Source organism: Saccopteryx bilineata, chromosome 12, assembly GCF_036850765.1.
Source record: "Saccopteryx bilineata isolate mSacBil1 chromosome 12, mSacBil1_pri_phased_curated, whole genome shotgun sequence".
NCBI classification, from domain to species: domain Eukaryota; kingdom Metazoa; phylum Chordata; class Mammalia; order Chiroptera; family Emballonuridae; genus Saccopteryx; species Saccopteryx bilineata.
Window position 1 is genome coordinate 51788965 of NC_089501.1, and position 27824 is coordinate 51816788.

Sequence of the window (27824 nt, forward strand, 5' to 3'; positions counted from 1 at the left end):
ATGTTGAGGTCGCCGGTTCAAAACCCTGGGCTTGCCTGGTCAAGGCACATATGGGAGTTGATGCTTCCTGCTCCTCCCCCTGTTCTCTCTCTATCTCTCCCTCTCTCTTTAATAAAAATGAATAAATAAAAAATCTAAAAAAGTAAATAAATAAAAAAAGAGAAAAACTTAGAGACAAATACTTCTTTTTACATTGGTGGGTACAGGGTAGTTAACAAGGAACAATTTCAGTACATAGAGATATGTACTCCGGGAACAAGGTGACAATAGGGGGTTCTGTGGTCTTGCACTCTGGTGCAGTGGATGAACTTTGAGGTCTGTAAAATGGATTACTCTGATATTCCACGGGAATGTTATGTTAGATGCAAGAAGCAACAACAACAAAAACGACAGGCTCACTGAAGGTAAAGATTGACCCTTGTCAAGAAAGCTACAGGCCTAGAATGTGACGATCCGCCATGACCCGCTTTTAGTTAGGAACGTTTATATTCACACCACCCTTTGTAACTATTTTCCATCTCTGGGTCTGTAAGGCCCACCATGCAGCCCCCCCCTCCCCGCCCGTCCAGCTTGTCGGGTTTAGTCCTTGTAACTCTCCACATTTGTAGCCTGATTCTAACCTCTCTCTCTCTAGGGCTTCCTGCAGCCCTGGGGTGTTGTTAAAGCGTCCAGATGATCATCATAACGAACATTCATGAACGTTTGATAAGCGTGCATTAGTCTCCACTGCGTGTCCAACACTGTCGCAGGCGCTAGTGAGAATGAGACAAAGCAGGACCTCTGTGTGGGAGACCAGACTGGGAGGTGTGTCCAGGGGAGACAAGCCAGAGCGCTGCTGTACAATGACCGGGGCCAGGCCATCGGGTTCCTACAAAACTGTAACTCTGACTTTCGTCCCGTCTGAGACAGAAAGTAATCAAGAACATAAGAGCGACCCAACTTATCACACGTTCCTCCGCTTCCGACGGTCCACACGGCCAGCCAGAGGCAATCCCTCTGTCGTGCGGGGCACGAGGCCAGCCGCTGCACGTGGTGCCAACCGGCCGGGCACGGAGTCTGCTCCCCGCGCCCCCGTCTGCCCGAGGAGAACCAGGGCGACCCGCAGTGGGAGGGAGGGTTCGGGGCGCCCAGACAGGGCGAGGGGGTGCTCTGGCGGCCAGCTGAGCAAAAGCACCCATCAGCGGGGGCTCCCGCGACGGGCAGGCCGCGCCACACTGTCACCCCACCTTTCACTCACTCCAAAAACCCTAAATTCACAAAAGGAAACCCACACGCCTGACCTGTGGTGGCGCGGCGGAGAAGGCCTCCACCTGGCATGCTCAGGTCGCCGGCTCGAAGCCCCCGGCTTGCTACTAGTTGATGCTTCCCGCTCCTCTCCCCTGAATTTCACTGTCTCCTCTAAATAAAATGTTATAAAACAAAACAAAAGCGTCCGAACAGAAACTGCAACAGTGGGTTGTGCACATAAAGTCGCAGGTGGCGGAGAGCGCGGCGCGTCTCCGTCAGGGGTCTCCGCCCCGGAGCCCCGCCTCCGGCCCTTCCTCCCGCCTCGCGTCTGCGCACCGGCGCCCGCAGGGGCGGTGGGCGGGGCGGCCTTGGGCTCCGCCCCCTCCCCCCGGAGTGGTCTGTCGGCTGCTTGAGTAAAGCTTTGCCTCGCTTGCGGTAGCATCGGGTCCACAGCTGCGCTGGGACTGGTCGTGTTGCAGAATGAGTAAAAGCTCGGACCCCGTGGTCATCGTCTCGGCGGCGCGAACCATCATAGGTGAGTGGCCGGAAGCCGCCGCGCAGCGCAGGAATACGCAGGCCGGGCCCGGCTGCCGGGATCCCTGGGACGCCTGGGACCCTCGGAACGACGGTCCTCACACCACCCGGGATTGATCCGGCAGTCCCTACCCCCTCGTCCGCTGACGGTGATTCCTCCCCGCGCGCTCTGATTGGCTCCCGGGGTAGAACCACTGCACCGTCCGACTCTCGCCATTGGCTGGCAGAACGAGGCGCTCTCTCTTGAGCTTTTGATTGGCCGTCTCAGCCCCATGGCCTCAGGTGGGGCTGCTGGGTGGCACTAGCCCGGGACAAGGGGCAGGGGTCTTGCCGGTGGCCCCAGCGATGCTGTGAATTACTTTCATGTCCTTACTGCTGTAGGGTTTTCAAAGCCTTTGGCGGCGCGGGAGGGCCGACATCTTTTGTTAGGGGAGCGTGGTCCCTCCACTCGGACTTGAGGGGCAAGCCCGCGGGTCCGCGGCCCCCAGCGCGCTCTGGGAGCCCCCTGCCCTGGTCTCGGCTGCTGCGAGTCACGCGTTATGAGTTCTGTACCCACGTGAGCGGTGGTGGGCGCCTGCTCAGGGGCAAAGCCGGGTCTGCCGGCCCCCCGTCGTGGGCGGCCTCTTCATCGCCCTCGCGTTCCCTTTTGTTCTAGGCTCCTTCAATGGTGCCCTGTCCACGGTTCCTGTCCATGACCTGGGCTCAGCCGTCATCAAAGAAGTCCTGAAGAGGGCGGCAGTGGCTCCGGAGGAGGTGTCAGAGGTCGTATTTGGACACGTTTTGACAGCAGGTACTCCTCGGTGACCCCGGCAGAGGGTCATGTGTATTTATCAGCGACCCAACTGCCCCCTGCACACTTTGCTCTCACCCCTGTGCATGTGCTCACAGAGTTTCTGCTGTTAGCATTTTTCCTGTCGCTCCTCTGCTGAGTCCCCTGAATAGCTTCTCTCCACTCCGCATCTTTAACCCACTTTTCTTGAATGAACGAGACCACCCCTCCTCCACTGCCTTTTCCTTCTTTAGAGGCAGGGCCAGCCTGGCACGTGGGAGAGGATGCATGACCCTAAAAGTGTCACGCATTTCAATAAAAATGTACTGCATTCTTCTTTCCTGCCCCACGCTGTGCTAGATGCTGGGGAGAGGGTCCCAACAGCACAGGTAAGATTCTCACCCCAGCGGGGCTCACTTGTGAGCTGGTAAGGCAGGTTGGCTTCATGCTCCTCACAGGTAGGTCACCACAGTGCTCCGATCTTCTGCCAGGTTTAATAGACTGGCGATCACTGCCAGTTCCTAATTAGTTCATTGTAACTAGTTTCGTGCTCACTAACAACTGGCTTTTGTCCTTACTCTTTCTGAGACCTGGCCCAGTTTTTCTGTGTATTTACTTTGTGGTTTTGTAATTCCTCTTTCTTCTTTCTCCACTGGTCCAAACGGGACTTCAAGTTGAAGAATGCCACTTTCTCGTGACTCTGCAAGGCTTTAAATGTATGAGAAGCACCTCAGCCCGGCTACCTCCAGTCACTGCCCCCTTCTTCCTTTCCAGACCCATGACTCAATGGGCACTTCCAGTGCCCATTGGGTACTCACCTACTGGTTTCTCTGTTACCTTTTCCACATCTCACCTTTGTAGTATCTGTACATATGGTAATAAAAATATAGCTGTGTTTACAGAGGGTCTGCTTAGTGCTGGGCCTTGAAAGCACTGTGCTTAGTGCTTTCCTTTTATTAATTTATTTAATCTCAGTAAGTGGGTTGGATCGTATTATCTCCATTTTACTAATGGCTAAATGAGATTTGGAGAGGGTAACTTACCCACGGTCACAGTTGGAAGTAGAGTTAGTCTTTGTTCCCTAAGCCCAGATACTCGCCACAATCACGTAAATATTTACTGAGCACCTGCTGTGTGTTAGGTACTGTTCTACCAGCTTGAGATAAGCACTGTTCATATAAGATAGACATCCTCGCCCTGGCTGGATAGCTCAGTTAGTTAGAGCGTCATCCCGAAGCACAGAGGTTACCGGTTCAATCTCTGGTCAGGGCACATACAAGAACAGATGTTCCTGTCTTTCTCCTGCTCTCTCCCTTTCTCTCCAAAATCAATAAAATAAACATAAAAGAAAAAAGAAATCCTTATTTTCATGGAGTTTATATTCTGCTATTGCTAAACTACTAATTAATTATGTTTACTCATTTTCTTCTTTTTTTTTAAGCAAGAGAGAGAGATAGGAAGGGAGAAAGATGAGAAGCATCAACTTGTAGTTGCAGCACTTTAGTTGTTTGTTGATTGCTTCTCATACGTGCCTTGACTAAGGTGCTCCAGCTGAGCCAGTGACCCCTTGTTCAAGCCAGCGACCTTGGGCTTTAAGTCAGCGACTTTTGGGCTTCAAGCCAGCGACCATGGAATCATGCCAATGATCCCAAGCTCAAGCCAGCAACCATGCTGAAGCTGGATGAGCCTGTGCCCAAGCCAGCGATCTCAGGGTTTTGTCAGAATGAGTTACTGTTTTCTTTATTCATGATAGTCACCAGCTTCTTTTTAAAGATTAGAGAAGGGGGAGAAGCAGGAAGCATCAACTCCCATATGTGCCTTGACCAGGCAAGCGTGGGGATTTGAACCAGCGACCTCAGTGTTCCAGGTTGACACTTTACCCACTGCACCACCACAGGTTAGGCGCTATTCTCAGGGTTTTTTTTGTTTTTGTTTTTGTTTTTGGCAGAGACAGAGAGAGTCAGAGAGAGGGACAGATAGGGACAGACAGACAGTTGGAACGGAGAGAGATGAGAAACATCGGTTCTTCATTGCTGTTCCTTAGTGTCCATTGATTGATTTCTCATATGTGCCTTGACTGGGGAAGGGCTGCAGCAGACCGAGTAATCCCTTACTGGAGCCAGCGACCTTGGGCTCAAGCTGGTGAGCCTTGCTCAAACCCGATGAGCCCGCGCTCAAGCTGGCAACCTCCAAGTCTCAAACGTGGGTCCTCCGCATCCCAGTCCAACGCTCTTTCCACTGTACCACCGCCTGGTCAGGCGATCTCAGGGTTTTGAACCTGGGACTTCAGCATCCCAGACCCTCTATCTACTGCACCACCACCAGTCAGGCTGTTTGCTCATTTCTTAACTACCACCAGTCAGGCCAAAGTTTGTTTTGTTTTGTTTTTTCTTTCCTAAGCAAGAAGGCTACTCTCATTGCTGTGGGCGGCAAATGTCCACTGTCATGCCTACATTCTGACCTACAATGGGTAGATGGTGACCCCTGCATATACACTGGCACTAAGACAAGTCCTGGTAAACATGATGTAGTTTGGCCCCGACTGGGCTAGCTGCCTCTGTGAGCGGGTTTGGAGTGTGGAAACCAGGCAGGCCGAGGGCTTAAGTCACTGGCCTGCCCTTGTGAGGGAGTGTCTGGAAACTTTTAAAGACACATGTTACCATTAAAAAAATTTTAGTAATACTGCCCTTTTCTGAAATATGTACTGTGTCATAGCCCTATACCCAGTAATCGAAGACAGTGACATTCAAACCTTTTCATCCCACGGCACATGTAAATGAATGACTAAAATCCTGCAGCACACCAAAAGAATATTTTGTTTCTTGAAGATCTGACAACAATTATGTCTAATGTTAACTCATTCACACCAGATTTATTGATTTTAGTGAGAGAAGAGGAAGAGGAATAGAGAAGAAAGAGAGAGGGAGAGAGAGAGAGACAGGAACAATGAGCTGTTCCTGTGTGTGCCCTGACCGGTGATCGAAAGGGCAACTTTGATGCACGTCCGACACTCTTCACAGAGTTAACCGGCAAGGGCGGGCAGGCCAAAGTTTTTATAAAGGATTATTTACCTAAATGCATGTTCAAGTCATTGTAGTTTAAAAAGTAGAAACCTTAAATAAAGTTGTCTTCTTTATTAACCAGTGTCCTGTTTAATTCAGAGAATTTTTTTTCAAGTATTGCATGCTTTATTTTTTTTATTTACAGAGAGAGAGATAGATAGGGACAGACAGACAAGAACGAAGAGAGATGAGAAGCATCAATCATCAGTTTTTTGTTGCAACAGCTTAGTTGTTCATTGATTGCTTTCTCATATGTGCCTTGACTGTAGGCCTTCAGCAGACCGAGTAACCCCTTGCTCAAACCAGCAACCTTGGGTCCAAGCTGGTGAGCTTTGCTCAAACCAGATGAGCCCGCGCTCAAGCTGGCGACCTCGGGGTCTCGAACCTGGGTCCTCCACATCCCAGTCCAATGCTCTATCCACTGCACCACTGCCTGGTCAGGCCAGAGAATATATTTTTTGTTTTGTTTTGTTTTCTTTTGTTTTTTGTGAAAGACAAGAGTCAGACAGAGGGACAGATAGGGACAGACAGCTAGGAAGGGAGAGATGAGAAGCATCAATTCTTCATTGCGGCACCTCAGTTGTTAATTGATTGTTTTCTCATATGTGCCTTGACCGGGGGGCTACAGCAGAGCGAGTGACTCCTTGCTCAAGCCAGCGACCTTGGGCTCAAGCTGGTGAGCCTTGCTCAAACCAAATAAGCCTGTGCTCAAGCTGGTGACCTTGCGGACTTGAACCTGAGTCTTGAGCATCCCAGTCCAACATTCTATCCACTGCGCCACTGCCTGGTCAGACCAGAGAATTTTTTTTTTTTTTTTTTACAGAGACAGAGAGAGAATCAGAGAGAGGGATAGACAGGGACAGACAGACAGGAACGGAGAGATGAGAAGCATCAATCATTAGTTTTTTTCGTTGCGCATTGTGACTGCTTAGTTGTTCATCGATTGCTTTCTCATATGTGCCTTGACCGCGGGCCTTCAGCAGACTGAGTAACCCCTTGCTGGAGCCAGTACGTTGGGCTCAAACCGGTGAGCCCACGCTCAAGCTGGCGACCTTGGGGTCTCGAACCTGGGTCCTTCCGCATCCCAGTCCAACGCTCTATCCACTGCACCACCGCCTGGTCAGGCCAGAGAATATTTTAATACTGTCTTTTTAATGTTTTTCCTGCATCTACTCTCAACATCCAGTTTAATCCCAGATTAATAACACTGTGATGCATATAATCTCTACATTTTTGTCAATGACCCATTTGCTGATTTTTTTCTAATAAGCTCACCAAGGAAAGTTTCTAGGTGTGGGTATATCAGCAATTTGCATTAGAGTGACCGCTGTATAGACACTTACCCATTGTTACAGATAATGGTGACTGAGGATACTTGAAACTTTTGACTCCATCCCCTTCTCTGCTACTTTGATTAAATTAAGGGTATGAGATTTTTTTTTTCATTTTCTGTAGTAACTCCCCACAGTTGAATTCTTGAAAAGGTATTTGTCGATTCTCATGTTGTACATAACTTGTTACATAACCAATTAACCATGGTGTGCTGAATATTAAGGAAAGAAGTGCTTCTTATCAGAAATGTTCCTCTTTAAGTAGCCCTCTAATGTTATGGCTCAGGTGTCTTAGCCATGACCCCAGAAACACATCGCCTAGATAGAAACCAGCAACGCCCGTGTTCTGCCTTATGTTTATATGGGAGTATGTGCATCTTCAAGCCCTGTCTAAAGGGCAAGAAGATAGTTTGTGTTTATTTTTTATGGTTTAATTTTTTAAATTGAATGTATTGGGGTGACACTGGTTAACACAATTGTACCGGTTTCAGGTGCTCAGTGCTACAGCACACCTCTGTACACCCCATTGTGTGTTCACTCTTAAGGTATTAATAGCTTTGTGGAGAAGAAAGCTTGTGTTCCTGTCTGTAGAACAGCACAGATAGTAAGTATTACCGGCTGAGTATGACAGACAGGGAGGGTACACAAGCCATTTCGCTTCTGGCAGAGCTGCCCTGGCAGTGGCAGCAGACCCGGCCGCAAACTCCTGACTGCATGTGCCTCCCCGAAGTCTTCACCTTTCTCTCTGATGGCTGAGAGGCCTCCGTGTTCCTTCTTCCAGGCTGTGGGCAGAATCCTGTTCGACAAGCCAGTGTGGGTGCAGGGATCCCCTATTCTGTGCCAGCATGGAGCTGCCAGATGATCTGTGGGTCCGGCCTGAAAGCTGTGTGCCTGGCAGCGCAGTCCATCGGGACGGGCGACTCCAGCATTGTGGTTGCAGGAGGCATGGAAAGTATGAGCAAGGTAAGGCCTCTGACGAGACGGCCACCCCAGGTCTGTCGCCGTGAACTCACATCCGTGGCCACCCCAGGTCTGTCGCCGTGAACTCACATCCGTGGCCACCACAGGTCTGTCGCTGGTGAACTCACATCTGTGCCAGCAGTGTAAGCCCGTTCATATCAGAGCTGGAACCAAACAGGAAACGAATGAACAAGAAATGGATTCAACCCTGATTCCTACCTGAATGCTGATTTTTTTTTCAAATTAGAGGGGGGGATTCAGGTTGTAGAAGAAGTTGGTCAACCTGTGGGATTAGAACAGAATGGTTTTTCTGAAATGTTAAGCATACAGTATGTTCTGAATTTAACCTATAATGTTGAGATATCCTTGGCCTTAGATTTCTTTCTTGTAGTGCAGAAAATTTAAGGACATGTTGCCACTTACCTTCCTGCACGTGACAAGGAGGGCCCTAGGGACTCAATTTTGCTGACCTTTGGGGGTATGAACATAGAAAAGAGGACCACTGAGCGGTGGCTCTCTCTAAGAAGTTTGCCAGGTGGGATTTGTTCCCTCAAACTGGCACAGTGATAAAGGAAACGGGATATCCCCTGCTTCCTATCGGCAGTTCAGGGTCTCCCCTGGGGATGCCCTAGACAGGCCTGTTCAGCCCAGCGTTGCGCAGGCCCAGGGAGGCAGGCTGAAGGTGGCAAACAGACAGTGATTCTCATGGGCCCTACTAATATCCTGATAGCGCCGTATGAGATGCTTTTATACACGCAGTCACAACAGCCCTTGGGGGCAGATGATGTCATTGTTCATTTATAGGGAGTAAGTAAATAGGCCCAGAGCCAGGACTCAACTACAGATCTTCTGACTCCAAGTTCTTCTATTATTTTTATTTTATTTTATTTTTTTACAGAGACAGAGGGAGTCAGAGAGAGGGATAGATAGGAACAGACAGACAGGAATGGAGAGAGATGAGAAGCATCAATCATCAGTTTTTCGTTGCGACACCTTAGTTGTTCATTGATTGCTTTCTCATATGTGCCTTGACCGCGGGCCTTCAGCAGACCGAGTAACCCCTTGCTCAAGCGAGCGACCTTGGGTCCACGCTGATGAGCTTTTGCTCAAACCAGATGAGCCCGCGCTCAAACTGGCAACCTTGGGGTCTCGAACCTAGGTCTTTCCGCATCCCAGTCCGACGCTTTATCCACTGCGCCACCGCCTGGTCAAGCTATTTTTTTTTTTTAAAGATTTTATTCTTCCCACTCCTCCTCACTCCCCTTTTTTTTCCTCTCTCTCCTCTCTAAAAATCAATAAATAAAACCTATCTTAACAAAAAGAAAAAGCCTGACCTGTGGTAGCGTAGTTGGTTAAAGCATTTAGCCTGGAACACTGAAGTCGCCGGTTTGAAACCCCAGGCTTGCCCGGTCAAGGCACCTATGGGAAGCTACTACTTCAAGTTGATGCTTCCCGTTCCTCTCCACCCGCTTTCTCTCTCTCTCAAAATCAATAAATAAAATCATTTGGGTCAGAAAACCACTTTAAAATAGATTTTATTTTATTGATTTTACAGAGAAGGTATGGCGCGAGAAGTATCAACTCATTTGCTTCAGTTTAGTTGTTCATTGCTTGCTTGTTGTATGTGCCTTGACCGGGCAAACCCACGGTTTCAAACCCAGCAACCTCGGCGTTCCAAGTCGACGCTCTATCCACTGCGCCACCGCAGGCCAGGCTAAATCCTTATATTCTATTATATTTGCAATTGAGTTAAGTAAGAGTTAAGAGTATACCCTACCCAGAAATCCCTCTCCATCAGTTAATTAGACAACTCGATTATTCTCATGTATAGGCATTATGTCTCCTATCAAAATAGGTAACATCGTTAGCATCACTTAAGCCCTTGGGTGAGCTCTTCCTTTAACAGATAACTAGTTGCCTCTTTGGAAGGAAGGAATGAGGTTTTTTTTGTTGTTTCTTTTTTGTATTTTTCCGAAGCTGGAAACGGAGAGGCAGTCAGACAGACTCCTGCATGCGCCCGACCGGGATCCACCTGGCACGCCCACCAGGGGACGATGCTCTGCCCATTTTGGGGCATCGCTCTGCCACAATCAGAGCCATTCTAGCGCCTGAGGCAGAGACCACAGAGCCATCCTCAGTGCCCAGGCCAACTTTGCTCCAGTGGAGCCTTGGCTGCTGGAGGGGAAGAGAGAGACAGAGAGGAAGGAGAGGGGGAGGGGTGGAGAAGCAGATGGGCGCTTCTCCTGTGTACCCTGGCTGGGAATCGAACCCATGACTCCTGCACGCCAGGCCGACGCTCTACCACGGAGCCAACCGGCCAGGGCCAGAATGAGGTTCTTAAGGAAACAGGACAGGAGGGATGGGTTTGATGGAAAACGGGTATGGGTAGGCAGGAGGGTAGGAGAGCAACAGGCTCCCACGAGTGGACAGGGAGGTGTGCTGATTCCAGGGGTTTTCAGAAGCTGGATCCCGAGTGGGGAGGAGGATGGGCCAGAACTGGGCAGAAGGGTTCTGAGGAGGACCGGATGAAGACTGAAGGTCCACTGGACAGTTAAGAGCGGGATCCTTGGGACAGGACTGGTTCTACCCGAGCCTCAGTTCAGTTGTATTTCTTGTCTCCAGGCTCCTCACTTGGTTCACTTGAGGACAGGAGTCAGGATCGGGGAGACACAACTGGCTGACAGCGTTCTCTGTGACGGGCTCACAGATGCATTTCACAGCTATCACATGGGCATCACAGGTGAGGCAGACGTGGCTGAGAGCATTGAGTGTAAAAGTGTCGCACCACTGCACAGGTGCTTTCCTCATATTGAGGTCATAATATCATTCGGTGGGATACTTGCTTTTCTGCATACTCTTTTTTTATTTTTTTAAATTGACATTTAGAGAGAGGGAGAAGGGGGGAGAAATATTGATTTGTTATTCCACTTATTTGTGCATTCATTGGTTGATTCTTGTGTATGCCCTGACCAGCAAACCTGCAAACTGGGTGTATTAGGACGATGCTGTAGCCAACAGAGCTACCTTCAAGGTGCATACTCTTAATTTAATCTTGAGGAAACAACAAACCCAAATCAGGGCCATTTGACAAAAGAACTGGTCCCAGCTTTTCAAAAATGTCAAGGTTAATAAACACAAAGATACTATAGTATGAGAAACTCTTCCAAATCAAAGAAAACTAAGGAAATGATGAAATGCAGTGCATGAGCCTGGATTGGATCCTGAACTGAGTAACTAAATTAGCTATAAAGGACATCACTGGGACTAAAGGTGAAACTTGAATAGGGACCAAGAATTAGTTAATTATATTGTATCGATGTTATGTTTCTTGAATTTGAAAGCTGCGGCTATATAAGAAAATGGCCTTGATTGGAGAAAATATACACTGAAGTGAAAATTTAAGGATAAAGGAGCATGATATCTATAACTTTCAAATGGTTCAGAAAAAACGATAAAATAATTGGGGCAAAAGTAAACAATTGATGCATCTGCATAAAGGAAAGTTCTGGAAGTTTAAAATTATACAAAAAGGAAAAGGTAAGAAGCAAAGAAAAAAAATGGCTTCGTAAGTCACTGCAACATTTTCGTTTTCAGAGACAGTGGGAGGCAAGATTGCATGGGAGCGCTGTCCCTAGCCCACCAGTGAGCCTGCTCGTGTGGGCAGGCAGTGTTTGGTTAAATGGGAAAATCTTGAGCTACCAAAAGCCAATTCCTGAAAATGATTGTTCTTTGCTTTATTTTTTTTCACAGCTGAAAATGTAGCCAAAAAATGGCAAGTGACTAGAGAAGATCAGGACAAGGTTGCAGTTCTGTCCCAGAACAGGACCGAGAATGCACAGAAAGCTGGCTATTTTGACAAAGAAATTGTACCAGTTTTTGTACCTACTAGAAATGGTGGGTGTATAAATCATGATTTTAACATTAACATGGCTGTTTACAAGTAAGGGTAGTAATTAAGAGAATAACATATGGGACTGTTTATAAATGATAGTGTCTTAGCTGTGTCTTTCAGGTTGCAACTAGAAGATACTGAATAAGGGTTGGAGGAGGGGGACATTTATGGGCGAGGGCATGGGAAGCCGTGCCCGCATTAACTTAGTCCCAGGGTGTCCACACTGCTGGGGAGGCAGAGCGGGTTTCATGAGGAACTGGAGCGCTGGCTCAGGGCTGTGAGGGGGCAACAGCTGACCTTTTTACAGGCTACATCTCCTCAGAAATAAACATCCCTTCCTTCCTGTTGCTTCTGTGTGCATTTCCTATTTCTTGGGTGGATCTCTTTAGATCACTTTGTTATCTAATATGGAGGGCCCCAGTCCAGTTCTGTTAGTGATTGACGGCCATCTCCTATGACCAGCCCTTGTGAGGCTGGCTTGCACACTCCCGGACCCAGTTGGCTGCAACCGGCCAAGCCCTATGTCCCAGACCCCAAAGTTTTGCACAAAGAACTCCCTATGACTGCCTTCCTCAGAGGGCTATGGATACGGAAGACACTGAAGCTCTCACGACAATAGTGCTCATAAAAGGTGTTAACATACAGTAATTATTAGGACATACTTTTCTCTTTTTGAAGTGGAAGTATTTTTAAGTAAACCTTTCTTCCACATATTGATCTGGATGTATCAGGTCTAAAGAATCCACCTTTCCTAGCGTGCTGCCTGCCATCTCTGTTCTAATGTCAGGTAATTTCCTTTTTTAAAGGTCTTACTGAAGTTAAAACAGATGAATTTCCTCGCCATGGGAGCAACATAGAAGCTGTGTCTAAACTGAAGCCTTACTTCCTCAAAGATGGAACAGGAACAGTCACCCCAGCTAATGCTTCAGGTTAGGTTTTCTCAAGGGCACTTGGGGGAAATCTTATCTTCTGGTAGGTCTTCCAGGTTAATACCTTTTTATACTATTTATACACGTTTTTCTATAGCATTGTTTTAGCTGTTTTAGGGGAAAATGTTGTAGTTCCGTATATTTGATCATTAGTTTCTCCATAGCTGATTATTGACTTAACCTATGTATAAGGTCTACTGGAAAGTTCTGTCCATTTCTATCACAAGTTTCGACACGTAAACACATTTGGCGCATGTGTGCCTCTCTATTTTTATCACTTAATGCAGTGATTTTCAACCTTTGTTTCTCACGCACTCATAAACTAATTACTAAAGAAAAAGGGGCCTTGACCTCTTCTTCCTTAGTAACTAATTTATTTGTGTCATGAGATGAAAATGGTTGTATTTAGTCAGGGGCACTGATCTTAGTAATTAGTGTGTTTGTGCCATGAAAAAAAAAAAGGTTGAAAATCACTGACTTAATGTATACATACTGACATAGCAAATTAACTAAAACAAAGTTGATTCACGTTAGTCTTATGTGTGAAGCAATAGTGTACCCACGGCTACTGATAAAGTTCATTTACGCCACTGTAATTTTTACAAATTTCAACAAGGAAGAAATGCTACAGAAGCATGTCTGTTGCATCCACCATATTCCCCGGACTTAGCACCCTCTATCACTTATTTTTGTCCTTAGAAAAGTTTTTGAAGGGCAAAATTCAAAAATGAAAAGATATCAAACAAGCACTGGTTCAATTTTTCACATCAAAAGATAAAACATTTTTCAAAAATGGGATATACAAATTGCCCTCACGCTGGCAAGAAATCATTAATAATGGCAATTATTTAATAAAGTTTATTGACGGTAAGAAAAATCTGTATTTTGTTTTATTCCAAAAACGGACAGAACTTTCCAGTAGACCTTATATATAAAAGATGGGGCAAAAGTAGTTTTAGTTGCTCATATGGAAAATTCAACTAAGAAATACGAAAATAAACTATTGTGTACTCCCAACTGTAGTAACCCTTTACCCACCCGGCATGCTGAATGGATTTGCTTTCCCAATATCCTGATGAGACGTGCAGGTGAAAAAGCCAATCTGTCAGTACCCTCCTGAGGCCAGAGCTGTTTCTTCCGTTTTTCATTAATCTCCCTTCCCCACTGTTTCCATCTTTCCACATTCATTCTCCCATTGGAGTGTTCTGTGGTCAATTATGTCATACCGGCTAACTTAGCTTTTCTAATCACACTCCGAAATACAGCCGACGGCTTTGCCAACATGTTAATAACTTGTCTTCAGGTTTTAAGTAAACACAGGTACACACAACTGCAGCCCAGCAGCCTTACTGACAGCCGTCTTTTGCAGGAATGAATGATGGTGCTGCAGCTGTGGTGGTTATGAAGAAGTCAGAAGCTGACAACCGTGGCCTGAAGCCTTTAGCAGAGATAGTTTCCTGGTCACAAGCAGGTGTGGAGCCTTCCATTATGGGAACAGGACCGATTCCAGCAATAAAGCAAGCCGTGAGTTTAATTGTGAATGTTAACTTACCTCTCGGGGACTAGACCAATGACCTGCAGTTCTGTACTCAGCTCTGCCGTTTGAACTTGGCCTGGGTCCTTTCCACTCCAAAATGCCAATACTGAGCTTGGTTTTGCTTCCATGTTTACTCCTCTCAGGTTTTGCTTTATATATAGTCTTCCTATTAGCCTTAAATGAGCTTACTCATTTCCTTACCTCTACTTACCCTCCCACAGAGGGAAGCCAGGAAAATTTAGATCATGTGGTTTGGGGAACTGATTCTGCTACATCACCTCTTCTACACATGACAGATGTTACTGGTTCAAATTTTAAGTTTAGAATTTCAAGGGCTGTTTTATCCTTAACCTCTTAGAATGTGTGATGTAGGAACCCAGAGATCCTTCAGTACTGCAGTATATTCTTTTACCTTCGATGAAGAACGATTCCACCTGAGTTTAGATTTTAATCTTTTTTAGGTTGCAAAAGCAGGTTGGTCCCTGGAGGATGTGGACCTATTTGAAATCAATGAAGCCTTTGCAGCCCTCTCTGTTGCCATAATTAAGGAACTTGGATTAAACCCAGAGAAGGTAAACATGAGCAAGCAGTGTTGGAGAGCTTGCAAATGAACATTCACAATGCAGTTTTACGACTGTCAACATAGAACTGCATTGGTTTACTTCCAACACGAACAGGGTTCTCAGAAATAAGGAATAAGGGAAGGCAGTCAGGATACATGTCAAGAGCACAGGTCAGGTTCTAGGCAGTTGAAAAGGGCGGGTTACTGAGGTAACATGACTGTGGAAAAGGTAGTTTAGGATTTCAGTGATATATCCACAGAATAACCAATCTTCTCCCGCTTAGGTCAACTGTCAAGGAGGGGCCATAGCCTTGGGCCATCCTCTCGGGGCATCGGGCTGTCGGATTCTCGTTACCCTGCTACACGCACTGGAGCGGACAGGCGGACGCCGTGGAGTTGCTGCCCTGTGTATTGGGGGTGGGATGGGGATAGCAATGTGTGTTCAGAGAGGTTGAACCCAGTTTTAAACCTCATTTTTCTCTAAACTAGTAAGGCACTAATGTGAAATCAGGACCAATTTGAGAATGGGAGCCACCTTCCACTTCACAAGAACCCAAGGCATGCCAGCTTGTACTTTAATGTGTAATACACAGGCGTAAGACAGGTGCATCTGACACTGTTATAAATAAAAGGAATCAAATCAGTCATCAAGGGCTCCTGAGTGAACAGCATCATCATAACCTCCATGCTTATCATCTCTGCTTTCTGGATGCAATTTAATAAGATCATCAATTCGAAGAATGGTAATTGCAGCTTCTGTCGCAAATTTCAAGCTTTTAACTTTAACTATAGTTGGTTCAAATACCCCTGCTTGTTTGTTGTCTCGAGGTTTGCCATTGACCAGATCAAGACCAATCCTGCAATTCAGGGGAAAAAAATAATGAGCTCTTATAGAACACATACTCATTCTATCCCTTTAAGACTAAAGTAATGCTTTATGAACAACAAAATCAATGAAAGGATTGTACATGAAAGGCCTAGATTGTAGTAAAGAAATGATTAACACCATTTACTATCTTATAAAGGGGTTGCTTAAAATGGATATGGATCAACCCAAAATAATCTCCCCTGTTCCTCAAGTGGACTGTCCTATAAAGTTAATTACCCAGAGAAGCAAAGAGAAGTTAGGACACTTGAATGCTAATAAAATCAGCAGAAAAGAAAATGACATACAGATGACAGTGAGCAAGACAGGGAAACTGTAGACTTACCATTTTAGATTTTTACGTTCTGGGTTAACTTGAGCCTCATTATGAAAAGCTCTTAACTTTGCAACTAGGTCAGTCGAGTCTTGGGCAGCATTAACTGCCAGTGTATTCGGAATAACAAGAAGAGACCGTGCAAACTCTGCAATAGCGAGCTGTTCCCGAGACCCCTAAGAGGAGAGAGAATGAGGTGTCTTCACAACAGCAGCCAAGGCCTCAGATGAGGCACATGAACAGAATGCTAGTTCCCTGGCACATCAGCTCAGGTGGTCAGAGATCAGCCCAAAACACCACGGTGTGGGTTTGCACTCTAGTCAGGGCACGCAGGAAGCAACCAATGAGCACACAACTATGTGGAACAAAAGAATGTCCTGCCCCCTCACAACCAGTCAGTAAGTACTAGTTTTTAAAAATGCTAGATAGAGACAATCTCACACACCTCTTGAAAAGAAAACGGGTTTCTAGACGTTCTTACCATGCTGGTTGCGTAGTTTTCAAGGTATATGGAAAGGGCTGCTTCTACAGCTCCCCCACCCGGAACCACAGACTTGGACTCCAACACTCTCTTCACCACACACAGAGCATCGTGTAAAGAGCGCTCCATCTCATCACACATGAAATCGTTTGCCCCACGTAGGATAATTGATGCAGATGTACGAGCCTTAGTGCTGTTAAGAAGATGAAGTGACATTCTTAACCTGTTTATAAAATAAGCCTACACAGAAACTCTTTAAGGGCCCTGGCCGGGTAGCACAGTTGGTTAGAGCACCATCCTGATATGCCAAGATGCAGGCTTGATCCCCGGTCAGGGCACCCAAGAGAATCAACCAATGAATGCATAAATAAACGGCACAACTTGATGTTTCCCTCTCCCAAATTAATACATTTTAAAACCTGGCCTGTGGTGGCACAGAAGAGAAAGGATTGACCTGGAACACTGAAGTTGCTGGTTTGAGACCCTGGGCTTGCCTGGTCAAGGCACACGCGGGAAACAACCACTATGAGATGATGCTTCCCATTTCTCCCTTCTGCCCCTTTCACTGTCTACTTTCTAAAAAAGAAACACTAATAATATACATTATTAAATATATAAAATAATACATATTATAAATATATGAGAAAAATGTGCTGTAAGCACTTTGATTAAATCCTGCTTACCTAAGGACATACGGACAGGGAAGCAATGTCTAGGCCATGTATGCAGAAGAGATCTGAAACGGTTATTCCATCTCAATTTACAATGGCCCAATGTTATTTTATCCCATGCGTATAACTGCTTATATCACTGAAAAGACTACAGCAGCAAATAAATGGGAAGGCGATTTATTTTTAATTCATTAATAAAATTTATGTAGCTTTCTATTTTCGAAAGCAGCTCTTACTTTTTGATCAGGATCAGCTCATCATCACAAATTCTTTCCTGGACCACCTCTTCCGCTTGTCCCAACATAGAAGCTTCAAAAGTCTCTTCCCCTTCCAGATTAGCCAGGGTTGACAGAATAGTTGCTGTTAAGAGTTACAAAGGTCTGTAAACACTGTTCTCCCATGAATACTTTCACAACCTGTCTTAGATTCAGAAACATTTCTGAAAAGGTGATGTATAAATACCAAGTTTAAGGTTTGAGTTAAGCATCAGACAAGCAACTGTTCTTTTGTCCTAAGAACTGTCATTTTGAGGTGAAGAAATTAAGTAAATCTAAAGAACTTTTCCAGTTACATGAAACATGGCTCTATAAATACATCTGTAGCACAAGTCACAAAAAAGTATGTTTTTGAAACTGCTTAGTGTTAACATTTCAGTGTAAAGAGACATGGTCTTGTGCAATAACATGAAATGTCGTATCTGACAGGTGGCAGAAGACATACCTCCAGAAGCCTTAGCAATGCGTTTAAGGTCTCTCTTTAAAACTCTTCTAACTGCCATTGCGCCAGTCTCCACAAAATACTTCAGACACATGTCGTCAATTCCACCAGTGGTTAGGACCACGTTGGCTCCAGTTGCCAGGATCTTCTGGATTCGCTCCTTGGTGATATCTGACTCTCTGTAAATGAAGTGTGAGTAGGAACCCAAAGTTACCTCCTGTATTTACATAACATAACTCTAACTTCAATTAAACGTCAAAATACAATGCTCAGAAAAATTAGGGGAGATTTCAAAATGAACATCAAGCAATGAAAAAAAGCATTTGGTTTAAAGAACATCAGAAAAGCAAACAAAGAAAATTGTTTGATTATGCAAATGAGATGCAAAGCCAACTTTTATTTCATTGGTGAAAATGCACTATACAAAAGGTTGAAAGTACTGGAGTATCTGCCCGTTCCCTGATCTTGAAAGTGCACACCTGCAATTTTCCATCCGTTGCAATGCTCAAGTAACACAATTTGCCTGAATGCGAAGCCTGGAGAGCCATAGACATCTTGAAGCTAGTCAGACAACAGTGGCAACAGCACTTGGAACATCCCAAAGTGTGATTAGCAGACTTTGGAATCGCTTTCAAGAGACTGGCACAGTACATAGAAGACGAGGATAGGGTCGCCCATCTGCCACAACAGCAAGAGATGACCGCTACTTGACCTTATTGGCAAGAAGAAACAGGTGCAGCAGTAATGCGGCAAAGCTGCAGGGACAGTTTCTTGCTGCTACTAGATGATGGATATGCACCCAGACCATATGAAATCGGCTCCATCGTGTTAGACTGCATGCCCGGCAACCAATGGTATGCATTCTGTTATCTGCTGAACACCATAGAACCTGTAGAAGGTGGGCTGATGAGCATCATCCTTGGCCCCGTGATGAGTGGTCAACTGTCTTCTCTGATGAGTCACGGTTCAATCTGCAGCCTGACAATCATGTTCTGATCTGGCGTGAACAAGGAACACAGGAGAATCCACGTTTCATGCGAGAAAGGTACTCCTTTGGTGGTGGTGGGTGTGGGCTGACCTCCACATCAGAAACAGATTGCTGACTGCTGTCACATATCGAGATGAGGTCTGCACCGTCTAGTGGTCCCCATGCTGGAGCAGTTGGAAACAACTTTCTTTTCACAGACGATAATGCAAGGCCCCACTGTGCGCATCTCAACAACATGCTTCAAGAGGCAAGAATCGAACGCATGGACTGGCCTTCACGTTCTCCAGACCTGAATCCCATTGAACATGCTCGGGATGCACTGGGAAGACATCTGACAAACCGTCCAATGCTTCCCACAGCAGTTCTTGAGCTGGAAGGTGTCCTGGAGCAGGACTGGCAGAGGGTCCCATTAGAACTGCTGGACAACCTGATCCTGTCCATGCCCCATTGCAGTCACTGTGTTTCAGCAGTCTTGGGTGGCCATGCACCATACTGAACAGTACATGTGTGGCACTCTCGTCCACCCTGACACGCTTCTGTTTATGCCCACCAATGTCACTTGCTACTCAATGACAATAATTGAGTTTGCATCTCATTTGCATAATAGAACCTTCTTTGACTTGTCATTTGCTTTTCTGATGTTATTTAATAAAAAAAAGTCAAATGACTTTATTGCTTCATATTCATTTTGAAACATCCCCTAATTTTTAGTGTGCAGTACAATTGCACATGAAATTAGATTGACCTCCCTTTTGCTTCTATGACCAAAATTTAAGCTAATCCAATTTATATAAAAGCTCCAAGGATTAAAAATTACTTGCCCCCCCACCACCACCTTGAGTCACTAACCAAGAACTATGTTAGAAAGGAAAGCGTCCCTGCCTTTAATGATCTGCCTGTCAAACCACATTCTGTGGCCAATGCTAATACAGTAGAATGCAGAGATTACGAGCACATGGGAGGCAAAATCCATCCCAGTAGAAGGGACAGAAAGCCTGAGGGTCTGGAGCCAAGAAGGTTCTTGAGTTGAAATGACAGGTAAAACCAGAAAATGGAGAACCCTGTAGGGGTGTTAAAAAGTCTGGATTCGGCCCTGGCCGGTTGGCTCAGTGGTAGAGTGTTGGCCTGGTGTGCAGGAGTCCCAGGTTCAATTCTCGGCCAGGGCACACAGGAGAAGCACCATTTGCTTCACCACCCCTCCCCCTCTACCTTCCTCTCTGTCTCTCTCTTCCCCTCTCGCAGCCAAGGCTCCGTTGGAGCAAAGATGGCCCGGGCGCTGAGGATGGCTCTGTGGCCTCTGCCTCAGGCGCTAGAGTGGCTCTGGTAGTGACAGAGCGACGCCCCAGATGGGAACAGTATCACTCCCTGGTGGGCATGCCGGGTGGATCCCGGTCGGGCACATGCAGGAGTCTGACTGCCTCCCCGTTTCCAACTTCAGAAAAATACAAAAAACAAAACAAAACAAAACAAAGTCTGGACTCAGTTTAATCTTTTTACATAAGAACAGCATTGTCAAATCTGTTTTCAAAAGGGTCCCGATATCAGTGTGGAAACTGCACTGGAAAGGGGATGGACTGAGGCAAGGAGGCACTATGTGGACCAACGGGCGACCAGAGCAGAGTCCCAGGTTATGACTTCGGGAACTACCTGGCGTTTCAGCCACTGACAGGGGAGTAGAACTACTAACAGGCTGGGGTAGGACGAGAAAGTAGAGTTCAGTTTCTAACAACTGAGGCTGAAGCCGTGTTATATTCAGGTGACGCTGCCAGGAGGCAGACAAACATATGGAAACTAAGCAAGCTATGGGAAAGAAGAATAAAGCGTCTGGCAACCAAGGTCTCAGGTTAGATTCCCAATCAAGGCACATGAGATGCAACCAGTGAGTGCACAACTAAAACTGGAACAAGCTGATGCTTCTCTCCACCACCCCCAATTCCGTGGAGAAATTAAAAAAAACCCACAAAACGATAAAAAAAAAAAGCCTGCAAAATAAACCCCTTCGTACATACTGAAAAAATACTGCCGGACACTATAATAAAAACAGATACAAAGCCAAGGAAATCATTCAGTGTCTGTCTTAAGAGTTTATACTCTGGCCTGACCAGGCGGTGGCGCAGTGGATAAAGCATTGGACTGGGATGCTAAGGATCCAGGTTCGAGACCCCAGGGTTGACAGCTTGAGCGCAGGCTCATCTGGTTTGAGCGAAGATCACCAGCTTGGACCCAAGGTAACTGGCTTGAGCAAGGGGTTACTCGGTCTGCTGAAGGCCCACGGTCAAGGCACATATGAGAAAGCAATCAATGAACTAAGGTGTTGCAATGAGCAACGAAAAACTAATGATTGATGCTTCTCATCTCTTTGTTCCTGTCTGTCCCTGTCTATTCCCCCCCCCCCCCCGTTAAAAAAAAAAGGGTTATACTCTTAAGTCATACAAACATAATTAGAAATTGTGGTAATCACTAGGGAAACAAGGTATAGAAATTCATAATAGGGCCCTGGCCAGTTGGCTCAGCAGTAGAGCGTCAGCCCAGTGTGAAAGTCCTGGGTTCAATTCCTGGTCAGGGCACACAGGAGAAGCAACCATCTGCTTTTCCACCCCTCTCCCCCCCATCTCTCTCTTCCCTTCTCGCAGCCATGGTTCAAATGTTTGAGAAAGTTGGCCCCAGGTGTTGAGGATGGCTCCATGGCCTCGCCTCAGGCGTTAAAACAGCTCAGTTGTCAACAGAGCAGCCCCAGATGGGCAAAACATCACCCCCTAGTGGGCTTGCCAGGTGGATACCAGTTGGGGCACATGTGAGTCTGTCTCTGCCCCCCTCTCTCATTGAATAAAGAAAAAGAATTGGCCCTGGCCGGTTGGCTCAGCGGTAGAGCGTCGGCCTAGCATGTGGAGGACCCGGGTTCGATTCCCGGCCAGGGCACACAGGAGAAGCGCCCATTTGCTTCTCCACCCCTCCGCCGCGCTTTCCTCTCTGTCTCTCTCTTCCCCTCCCGCAGCCAAGGCTCCACTGGAGCAAAGATAGCCCGGGCGCTGGGGATGGCTCTGTGGCCTCTGCCCCAGGCGCTAGAGTGGCTCTGGTCACAACATGGCGACGCCCAGGATGGGCAGAGCATCGCCCCCTGGTGGGCAGAGCGTCGCCCCTGGTGGGCGTGCCGGGTGGATCCCGGTCGGGCGCATGCGGGAGTCTGTCTGACTGTCTCTCCCTGTTTCCAGCTTCAGAAAAAAATGAAAAAAAAAAAAAAAAAAAAAAAAAAAAAAGAAAAAAGAAAAAGAATTAGTAGTTGAAGACGCATATGAGAAAGAACTATCAATGAAGCAAAAATCTTAAAGCAGGCCCTGGCCGGTTGGCTCAGTGGTAGAGCGTCGGCCTGGCGTGCAGAAGTCCCGGGTTCGATTCCCAGCCAGGGCACACAGGAGAGGCACCCATCTGCTTCTCCCCCCCTCCCCCCTCTCCTTCCTCTCCGTCTCTCTCTTCCCCTTCCGCAGCCAAGGCTCCATTGGAGCAAAAAGATGGCCCGGGCGCTGGGGATGGCTCCTTGGCCTCTGCCCCACGCGCTAGAGTGGCTCTGGTCCCTACAGAGCGACGCCCCGGAGGGGCAGAGCATCACCCCTGGTGGACGTGCCGGGTGGATCCCGGTCGGGCGCATGCGGGAGTCTGTCTGACTTTCTCTCCCTGTTTCCAGCTTCAGAAAAATACAAAAAAAAAAAAAAAAAAAAATCTTAAAGCAGAAGGCAACAGGACCTGGAAGAAGGACTGGTCTTTGACTGAAGAACGCTTGCTGGTATGTCAGGAAAGAGTAAAGAAATACAGTTAGATAAAAGATGACAGCATTACTGACTCCTGGGGAAAACATTTCTTATACATTTGGTTCAGTTACTTAAAACCCACATAAAAACAAAACAAAAAATATACTCCAAATACTAACCACCTAACCATTAAAAACTTGACTTCATGACCAGGCCTCTAGCATGCCAATCAGTAACACTGGCTGTACCCCTAGTACTTGCCTGGCATACAGTAGGTAGGCACACAGTGTACTTGCCTGATTCCTCTACTGTTTAGCTGAGAGAATACATTAACTGATATGTAACTGTAACTCCCTTTTAGTTTACTATCACCTGGTCTAACAGAAGTGGAATTTACAGACACCTGTTTTCAAAGGTCAGAAATAGTTTGCCCACTTACCTCTGTCTAATCTGGTCCAGTTTTTCAGGGTCTGTAATGACCACCTGGACACCAAGTTTCATCTTTGTTTTCTGCAGGCTGAAGTCAAGGCAGGCAATTTTTGCATTCACTATTCTCTTGGGCATGCCTATAATTGAATATAATGTTCAGTTCACAGTAATTACTTCATAGTAATTATTAAAAATGCTACATTTAATAACATCCATGGAACTATAAAGCATAATAGAATAGCATGGAGATTAAACTATGTTATATGTAAACACAAACTTCAATTTTGTTACATTTAACATTCCATACACATTTTTATGGCATTCAACGCATACTTTCTCCTAATTTGCATTTTTCCTAAGATGGTTCATCTTAGATGTACAGTATTCAGTCCACAGAAAGCTAATTTTACCCGCCAGGCCTCTCCTTAGGTGGCGGAGATCCCAGACTTACCCTGGGACCCCACCACACAATTGAGTGCATAGCCATTGATGAGCATGCTCTCCACCTGGCTTCTTCCATGGGCTTTCAGAACATTGATGGAATTGACGGGATAGCGAGGCTGGCCTCTTACATCTGTGTATTTAATGGCAAGAACAGCATCTACTACCATGTTAGCGAAGAAATCCCCATTTCTAAGGCAACAGTTAAGGAGAACTTGGAATGGACAGTGGGTAAACAAAGTCAAGGGTAACTCAAAGGCACATCCTATTTACAACCCCATCAAAGAAACAGGCATTATTCACACCACCAAAATGCTAGAGAACTATCACCATTTGTAATTCATACTACCTTTACAAACACTTTAAATTACCTTCCCCTTAGAAAAGCAGGGAAGGAAACAGTTGGTTTTAATAAAGTGCCACCTGGCATGAAAACTAACAAATTCTTGCTTTAAAAAAAGCTTAAACTTTATCGGACCAACACAAGGATACATTCCAATGATTTTGGATGACATTGATGTCTTAGCAGCATTAATCAGGCAGTCTCTTCCAAGTTCATCTGTGTTAATAATTAGATTTTCACTAATGTAACGCACTGCTTCCCTGTTTAAAGTGTGCCGGAGAAAACATAAATTACTTCCATCTTCAAACTTTCATTTTATCAGTGTCAAAATATCATAGGCACCAGTTTTCTGTTTAGCCATTTCATATAGGAGGAGGACACAGAAAAACCCTCCCTCTTCAGATCATGGCAGCATTAATCTATCCCATAAGCATAGCCACTAAAATCTATTATTAGTAGAAAATGTGGTAGTCAAATGGGAATAAAAAAAGATACCAGCCCTACTTACCTCAAAACATTATTACTTAAATGCTAAAATACACATTTTTAAAATTAAAACGTAGTCATCAACAAAAACATTTAAACGGTTTATGATTATATCAAATAATATAAAATCTTCTCTGAACGCAAACATCTTACTTGCAGGCAAGTCGATAGCCACTAATCACTGACGTGGGATGAATTTTCTGTTTGACTAGTTCATCTGCGTTTTTTAGAAGTTCTGCTGCAATAATTACCTGTTGAGAAAACATTCATTGCCCTAACATCAGTCTGACAATATATGTAATGATGCATATGTAAAAACACAAGTCAGATAGTAACCAGAATATTAAACAGCACTGTGATAGCAGTGAAATGAATAACTGATTAGAAATTTAAAAAAAGATAACTCTACATAGGGTTTCATATGCAAATGGTCAAAGCCAAATAAGAGCCAGAAAAATGTTCTGGCTAATAAATTAGTTCTGCAGTACATTAATAAAGTACACAGCCATCACCTTTCAAGATGAAGTGTCTGCCTACTCAAATGACCTGTACCATTTCAGTTTATTGCTTGGTTCATTTCAAAAATCATTTAAAGCCTGACCTGTGGTGGCTCAGTGGACAGAGCGCCTACCAGGAAGGAAGCCTGAGACTGCGGGTCTGAAACCCCAGGCTTGCCCGGTCAAAGCACACACAATGAACAGCTAGAGTGAAGCAACTACTTCTCATCCCCACCCTCTGCAAAGTCAGTAAATAAAATCTCAAAATCTCTTAAGAATACTAGAAAGGTATTTTTTTCTTAATTAAAGACTTAAAAATACCACATCATTTGGGGGAAATTATGATTTTATTTAAAAAGTCATGTTATCATAATTAAGTTACCTGTACAAAACCACTTTTATTATTTTAGAAGAGGTAAGTTCCATTCTTTCACGGCTTGTAGTTTAACTTTAGAAATACAAACATTTCCCCCCTCCCACAACACACTATTTCTTTAGAACACGTTATTTGTTCTTGACCAAATAAAAGCGTTTCTACATCAACGTGCCGGATGATTTCCAATTTTTTTTGTTTCTTATGAGAGAGGCAGGGAGGGACAGTACCACCCACTGTTCCTTTATGTGCCCTGACCAGGGATGAAACCCGCAACCTTGTCATTTCAGAATGATGCTCTTAACTAACTGACCTACCCAGCTAGGGTTCATTTTATTTACAGACAGAGAGGCAGGGAGAGAGGGGAGGGTAAAGGGAAACATTCGTTTGTTATTCCGCTCAGTTGTGCATTCTTTGGTTGCTTCCTGTGTGTGCCCTGACCGGGGATGGAACCCACAACCTTGTTGTTTCAAGACGACACTCTTAACTGAGTTAACTGGCCAGGGCCACCAAGGTTTTATGTTATTGATCACGTTTACTGACTTTCTCATATTCCCACTATGAACTCATGAGAATGCCTTGTCATATAAAAAATGTTGTTTTTAAGAACCAGTGAGATTTCTTTTAGATAATTATAAAGGGAAGGTTTTAGAAATTTCTAAGTCTCAGGTCATTGATGGGAAAGGAAAATAACTAAACTTAAATGAGGGAAACATATTTCTTCAACTTTCTTTTCTATTTGAAGTGTGCAAACTAGGTATAACCATCAGTCAACCCCCCTCAATCCGTTTCCAAGTCACTACCCAAAAAACTTCCTTTTCTCCCTGGTGACCACCTACCACAGAGGTAGTTCCATCTCCCACTTCCTTGTCTTGCAGATCAGCTAGCTCACAAAGAACTTTAGCTGCAGGGTGTTCCACCTCCAGTAACTTCAGGATGGTCGCACCATCGTTAGTAATGGTTACATCCTAAGAAATTTGCCGGAAAGAAAAAGATAATCACAATCACCCCCAGAAACAGGGTATCTTCTAATGAACACAACTCTGTTATGACATACATTCATTCACTTTGTCAACACCTTCCAATACTAGCACTCTGATTAAAAACAACTTACATAACAAAATACTTAAGATCTTTTCAATTTGAAGAAACAAAACAACTAGATGTACTTACACCAATATCATCCACCAACATTTTATCCAAGCCAACTGGTCCAAGGGAACTTTTTACGATATTGGCAATAGAAGCCGCAGCCATAACTGTAGAAATGAGATTAACAAAATTAAAATAGCCACCATTTCAAAGACAATCATTTCAGCTTAAAGTAAATGACATCCAGCAGTCTCTGAATTTTACAAATCTACAAATCTGTTCTATTTACTTAAATTATCTACTAGTCATAATTTCAGATTCTCCCACCTTATATGGAAAATAAAAAAACACATTTCAACAACCTTTTCCTTCAGAAGCTGGCAGGTATTTTTCCTTTTTTAATTCTATAAAATCAACAGTTTTTATCTGTGAATCAAAAAACTGGGCATCCAAAGGTTCTGACTTTCATGCAAACTCATCCAAGACAAAAAACAAAAAAACTAGCAATCTATCAAATAACGGTAAGACCCACAGGCATCCATGAGTTCTCATTGTAAGCACTCTCAAAGAGGCTCAACAACAAACGCTTTAAGTCGTATCCATGTTTCATGGAACAAATTCACTTTAAGTATCGCTCACGCTAGCCTCCAACTAATATTTCGCCGGCTATTATTTCAAGAAGCTGTTAGCGATAGGTAGGGAACGCAGCATCTACTGCCGAGGACAATGGGCGGGGCAGGCCATCGGGATGGTGACCAGTCGGTCACTACGCATCAGAACAGCTGAAAGTAGTCTTTCCTGGTTAGGGGTCCTAAACCGAGGCCCCGAGGTTGCGAGGGGCGCTCCTCGTGGGTATGGTCGGAACAGAAGGGGCTCAGAGCAGCCAGAGCGGACCCCAGGCTCGGCCGGCCGGCACGTGTGGGCACCCGGGTCGCTCTCGCGCGCCCGGAGCCCGGGCATCCTCCCCAGCCGTCCCCACCCGGCGCGGTTCCCCATCACGTGCGGCGCTCCTCCCCTACCTGCGGGAAGGGGGCGCTTGAGACCCGCGTGGGTAGGACATGCAGCCCGCACCAAGCTCTCTTTTGGGGAGAAAACGGAAGCACAAGGACGGCGGCCGCGGCCCGAGCGGGGCGCGCCGGGGCGGGGAAGCGCACCGCGCCGGCCTAACCCAGGCCCGGCCCATCCTTACCGTTCTGGGAGCGGATCGCCTCCCCACTGCTGCGGTCCCCGAATACCGGCAAAGGCCCCTCCATCTTCGCGGCAGGGTCCACTTCGGGTTTCACTCACACCGCAGACAACTGGCGTCTCGGTCCCTAGGCCGGGCGGCTGCCAGTCCAGCGGCGGCGGCGTGGAACGTGCTGGAGCGATGCCGCAGGGGCTGCCGGGAACGCCGCTCCCCTCCCCACCCCGGTCGCCTGTGTCGCCGCGGGGCAGGGCGGGAACGGAAGAGAGGAGGGGCGTGCAGTGCCGGAAGTGAGGAGCCGGGAAAGGGCGGGCCAGCGCTTTCTCCCAGTTGGACAGCGAATGAGAAGGGCGCCAAGGTAGAACGGAAGTCAGG

General features: G+C 45.9%; 2 protein-coding genes and 2 non-coding genes across 4 annotated transcripts; 1 reads left to right on the forward strand and 3 right to left on the reverse strand.

Moving 5' to 3' along the window:
- The first annotated feature begins 1602 nt into the window (after positions 1-1602).
- On the forward strand, positions 1603-15450 carry ACAT2 (acetyl-CoA acetyltransferase 2). Its single transcript, XM_066247778.1, has 9 exons — positions 1603-1762; positions 2417-2551; positions 7705-7886; positions 10506-10623; positions 11634-11777; positions 12582-12704; positions 14074-14228; positions 14703-14813; positions 15088-15450. The coding sequence occupies exons 1-9, from the start codon at positions 1708-1710 to the stop codon at positions 15256-15258; spliced, it is 1194 nt and encodes a 397-aa protein (XP_066103875.1). The 5' UTR covers positions 1603-1707; the 3' UTR covers positions 15259-15450.
- On the reverse strand, positions 15365-27687 carry TCP1 (t-complex 1). The gene is made up of 12 exons (XM_066247777.1): positions 27456-27687; positions 26348-26433; positions 26014-26142; positions 24458-24555; positions 23968-24078; positions 23486-23667; positions 23045-23171; positions 17875-18050; positions 17391-17514; positions 16484-16676; positions 16015-16178; positions 15365-15660 (listed from the first exon to the last, which is right to left on the reverse strand). Exons 1-12 carry the CDS (start codon positions 27517-27519, stop codon positions 15444-15446), a joined length of 1671 nt encoding a protein of 556 aa, XP_066103874.1. The 5' UTR covers positions 27520-27687; the 3' UTR covers positions 15365-15443.
- LOC136316527 (small nucleolar RNA SNORA20) lies at positions 17190-17326 on the reverse strand. Its single transcript, XR_010727757.1, has one exon. It is a non-coding gene; the product is annotated as a small nucleolar RNA SNORA20 (small nucleolar RNA).
- On the reverse strand, positions 24162-24301 carry LOC136316534 (small nucleolar RNA SNORA29). Its single transcript, XR_010727764.1, has one exon. It is a non-coding gene; the product is annotated as a small nucleolar RNA SNORA29 (small nucleolar RNA).
- Positions 27688-27824: the final 137 nt, after the last annotated feature.

What these genes read in the sequence shown, in the direction of transcription:
- ACAT2 (XM_066247778.1), top strand. Translation starts at nt 1,708, where the DNA reads ATGAGTAAAAGCTCGGACCCCGTGGTCATCGTCTCGGCGGCGCGAACC. An exon ending in GCATGGAAAGTATGAGCAAG is followed by an intron (nt 7,887 to 10,505) that starts GTAAGGCCTCTG and finishes TCTTGTCTCCAG; the next exon opens with GCTCCTCACTTGGTTCACTT. An exon ending in CACCCCAGCTAATGCTTCAG is followed by an intron (nt 12,705 to 14,073) that starts GTTAGGTTTTCT and finishes CGTCTTTTGCAG; the next exon opens with GAATGAATGATGGTGCTGCA.
- TCP1 (XM_066247777.1), bottom strand. Translation starts at nt 27,519, where the DNA reads ATGGAGGGGCCTTTGCCGGTATTCGGGGACCGCAGCAGTGGGGAGGCG. An exon ending in GGCTATCGACTTGCCTGCAA is followed by an intron (nt 24,079 to 24,457) that starts GTAAGATGTTTG and finishes CACTTTAAACAG; the next exon opens with GGAAGCAGTGCGTTACATTA. An exon ending in CTGGACCAGATTAGACAGAG is followed by an intron (nt 18,051 to 23,044) that starts GTAAGTGGGCAA and finishes CTTCATTTACAG; the next exon opens with AGAGTCAGATATCACCAAGG.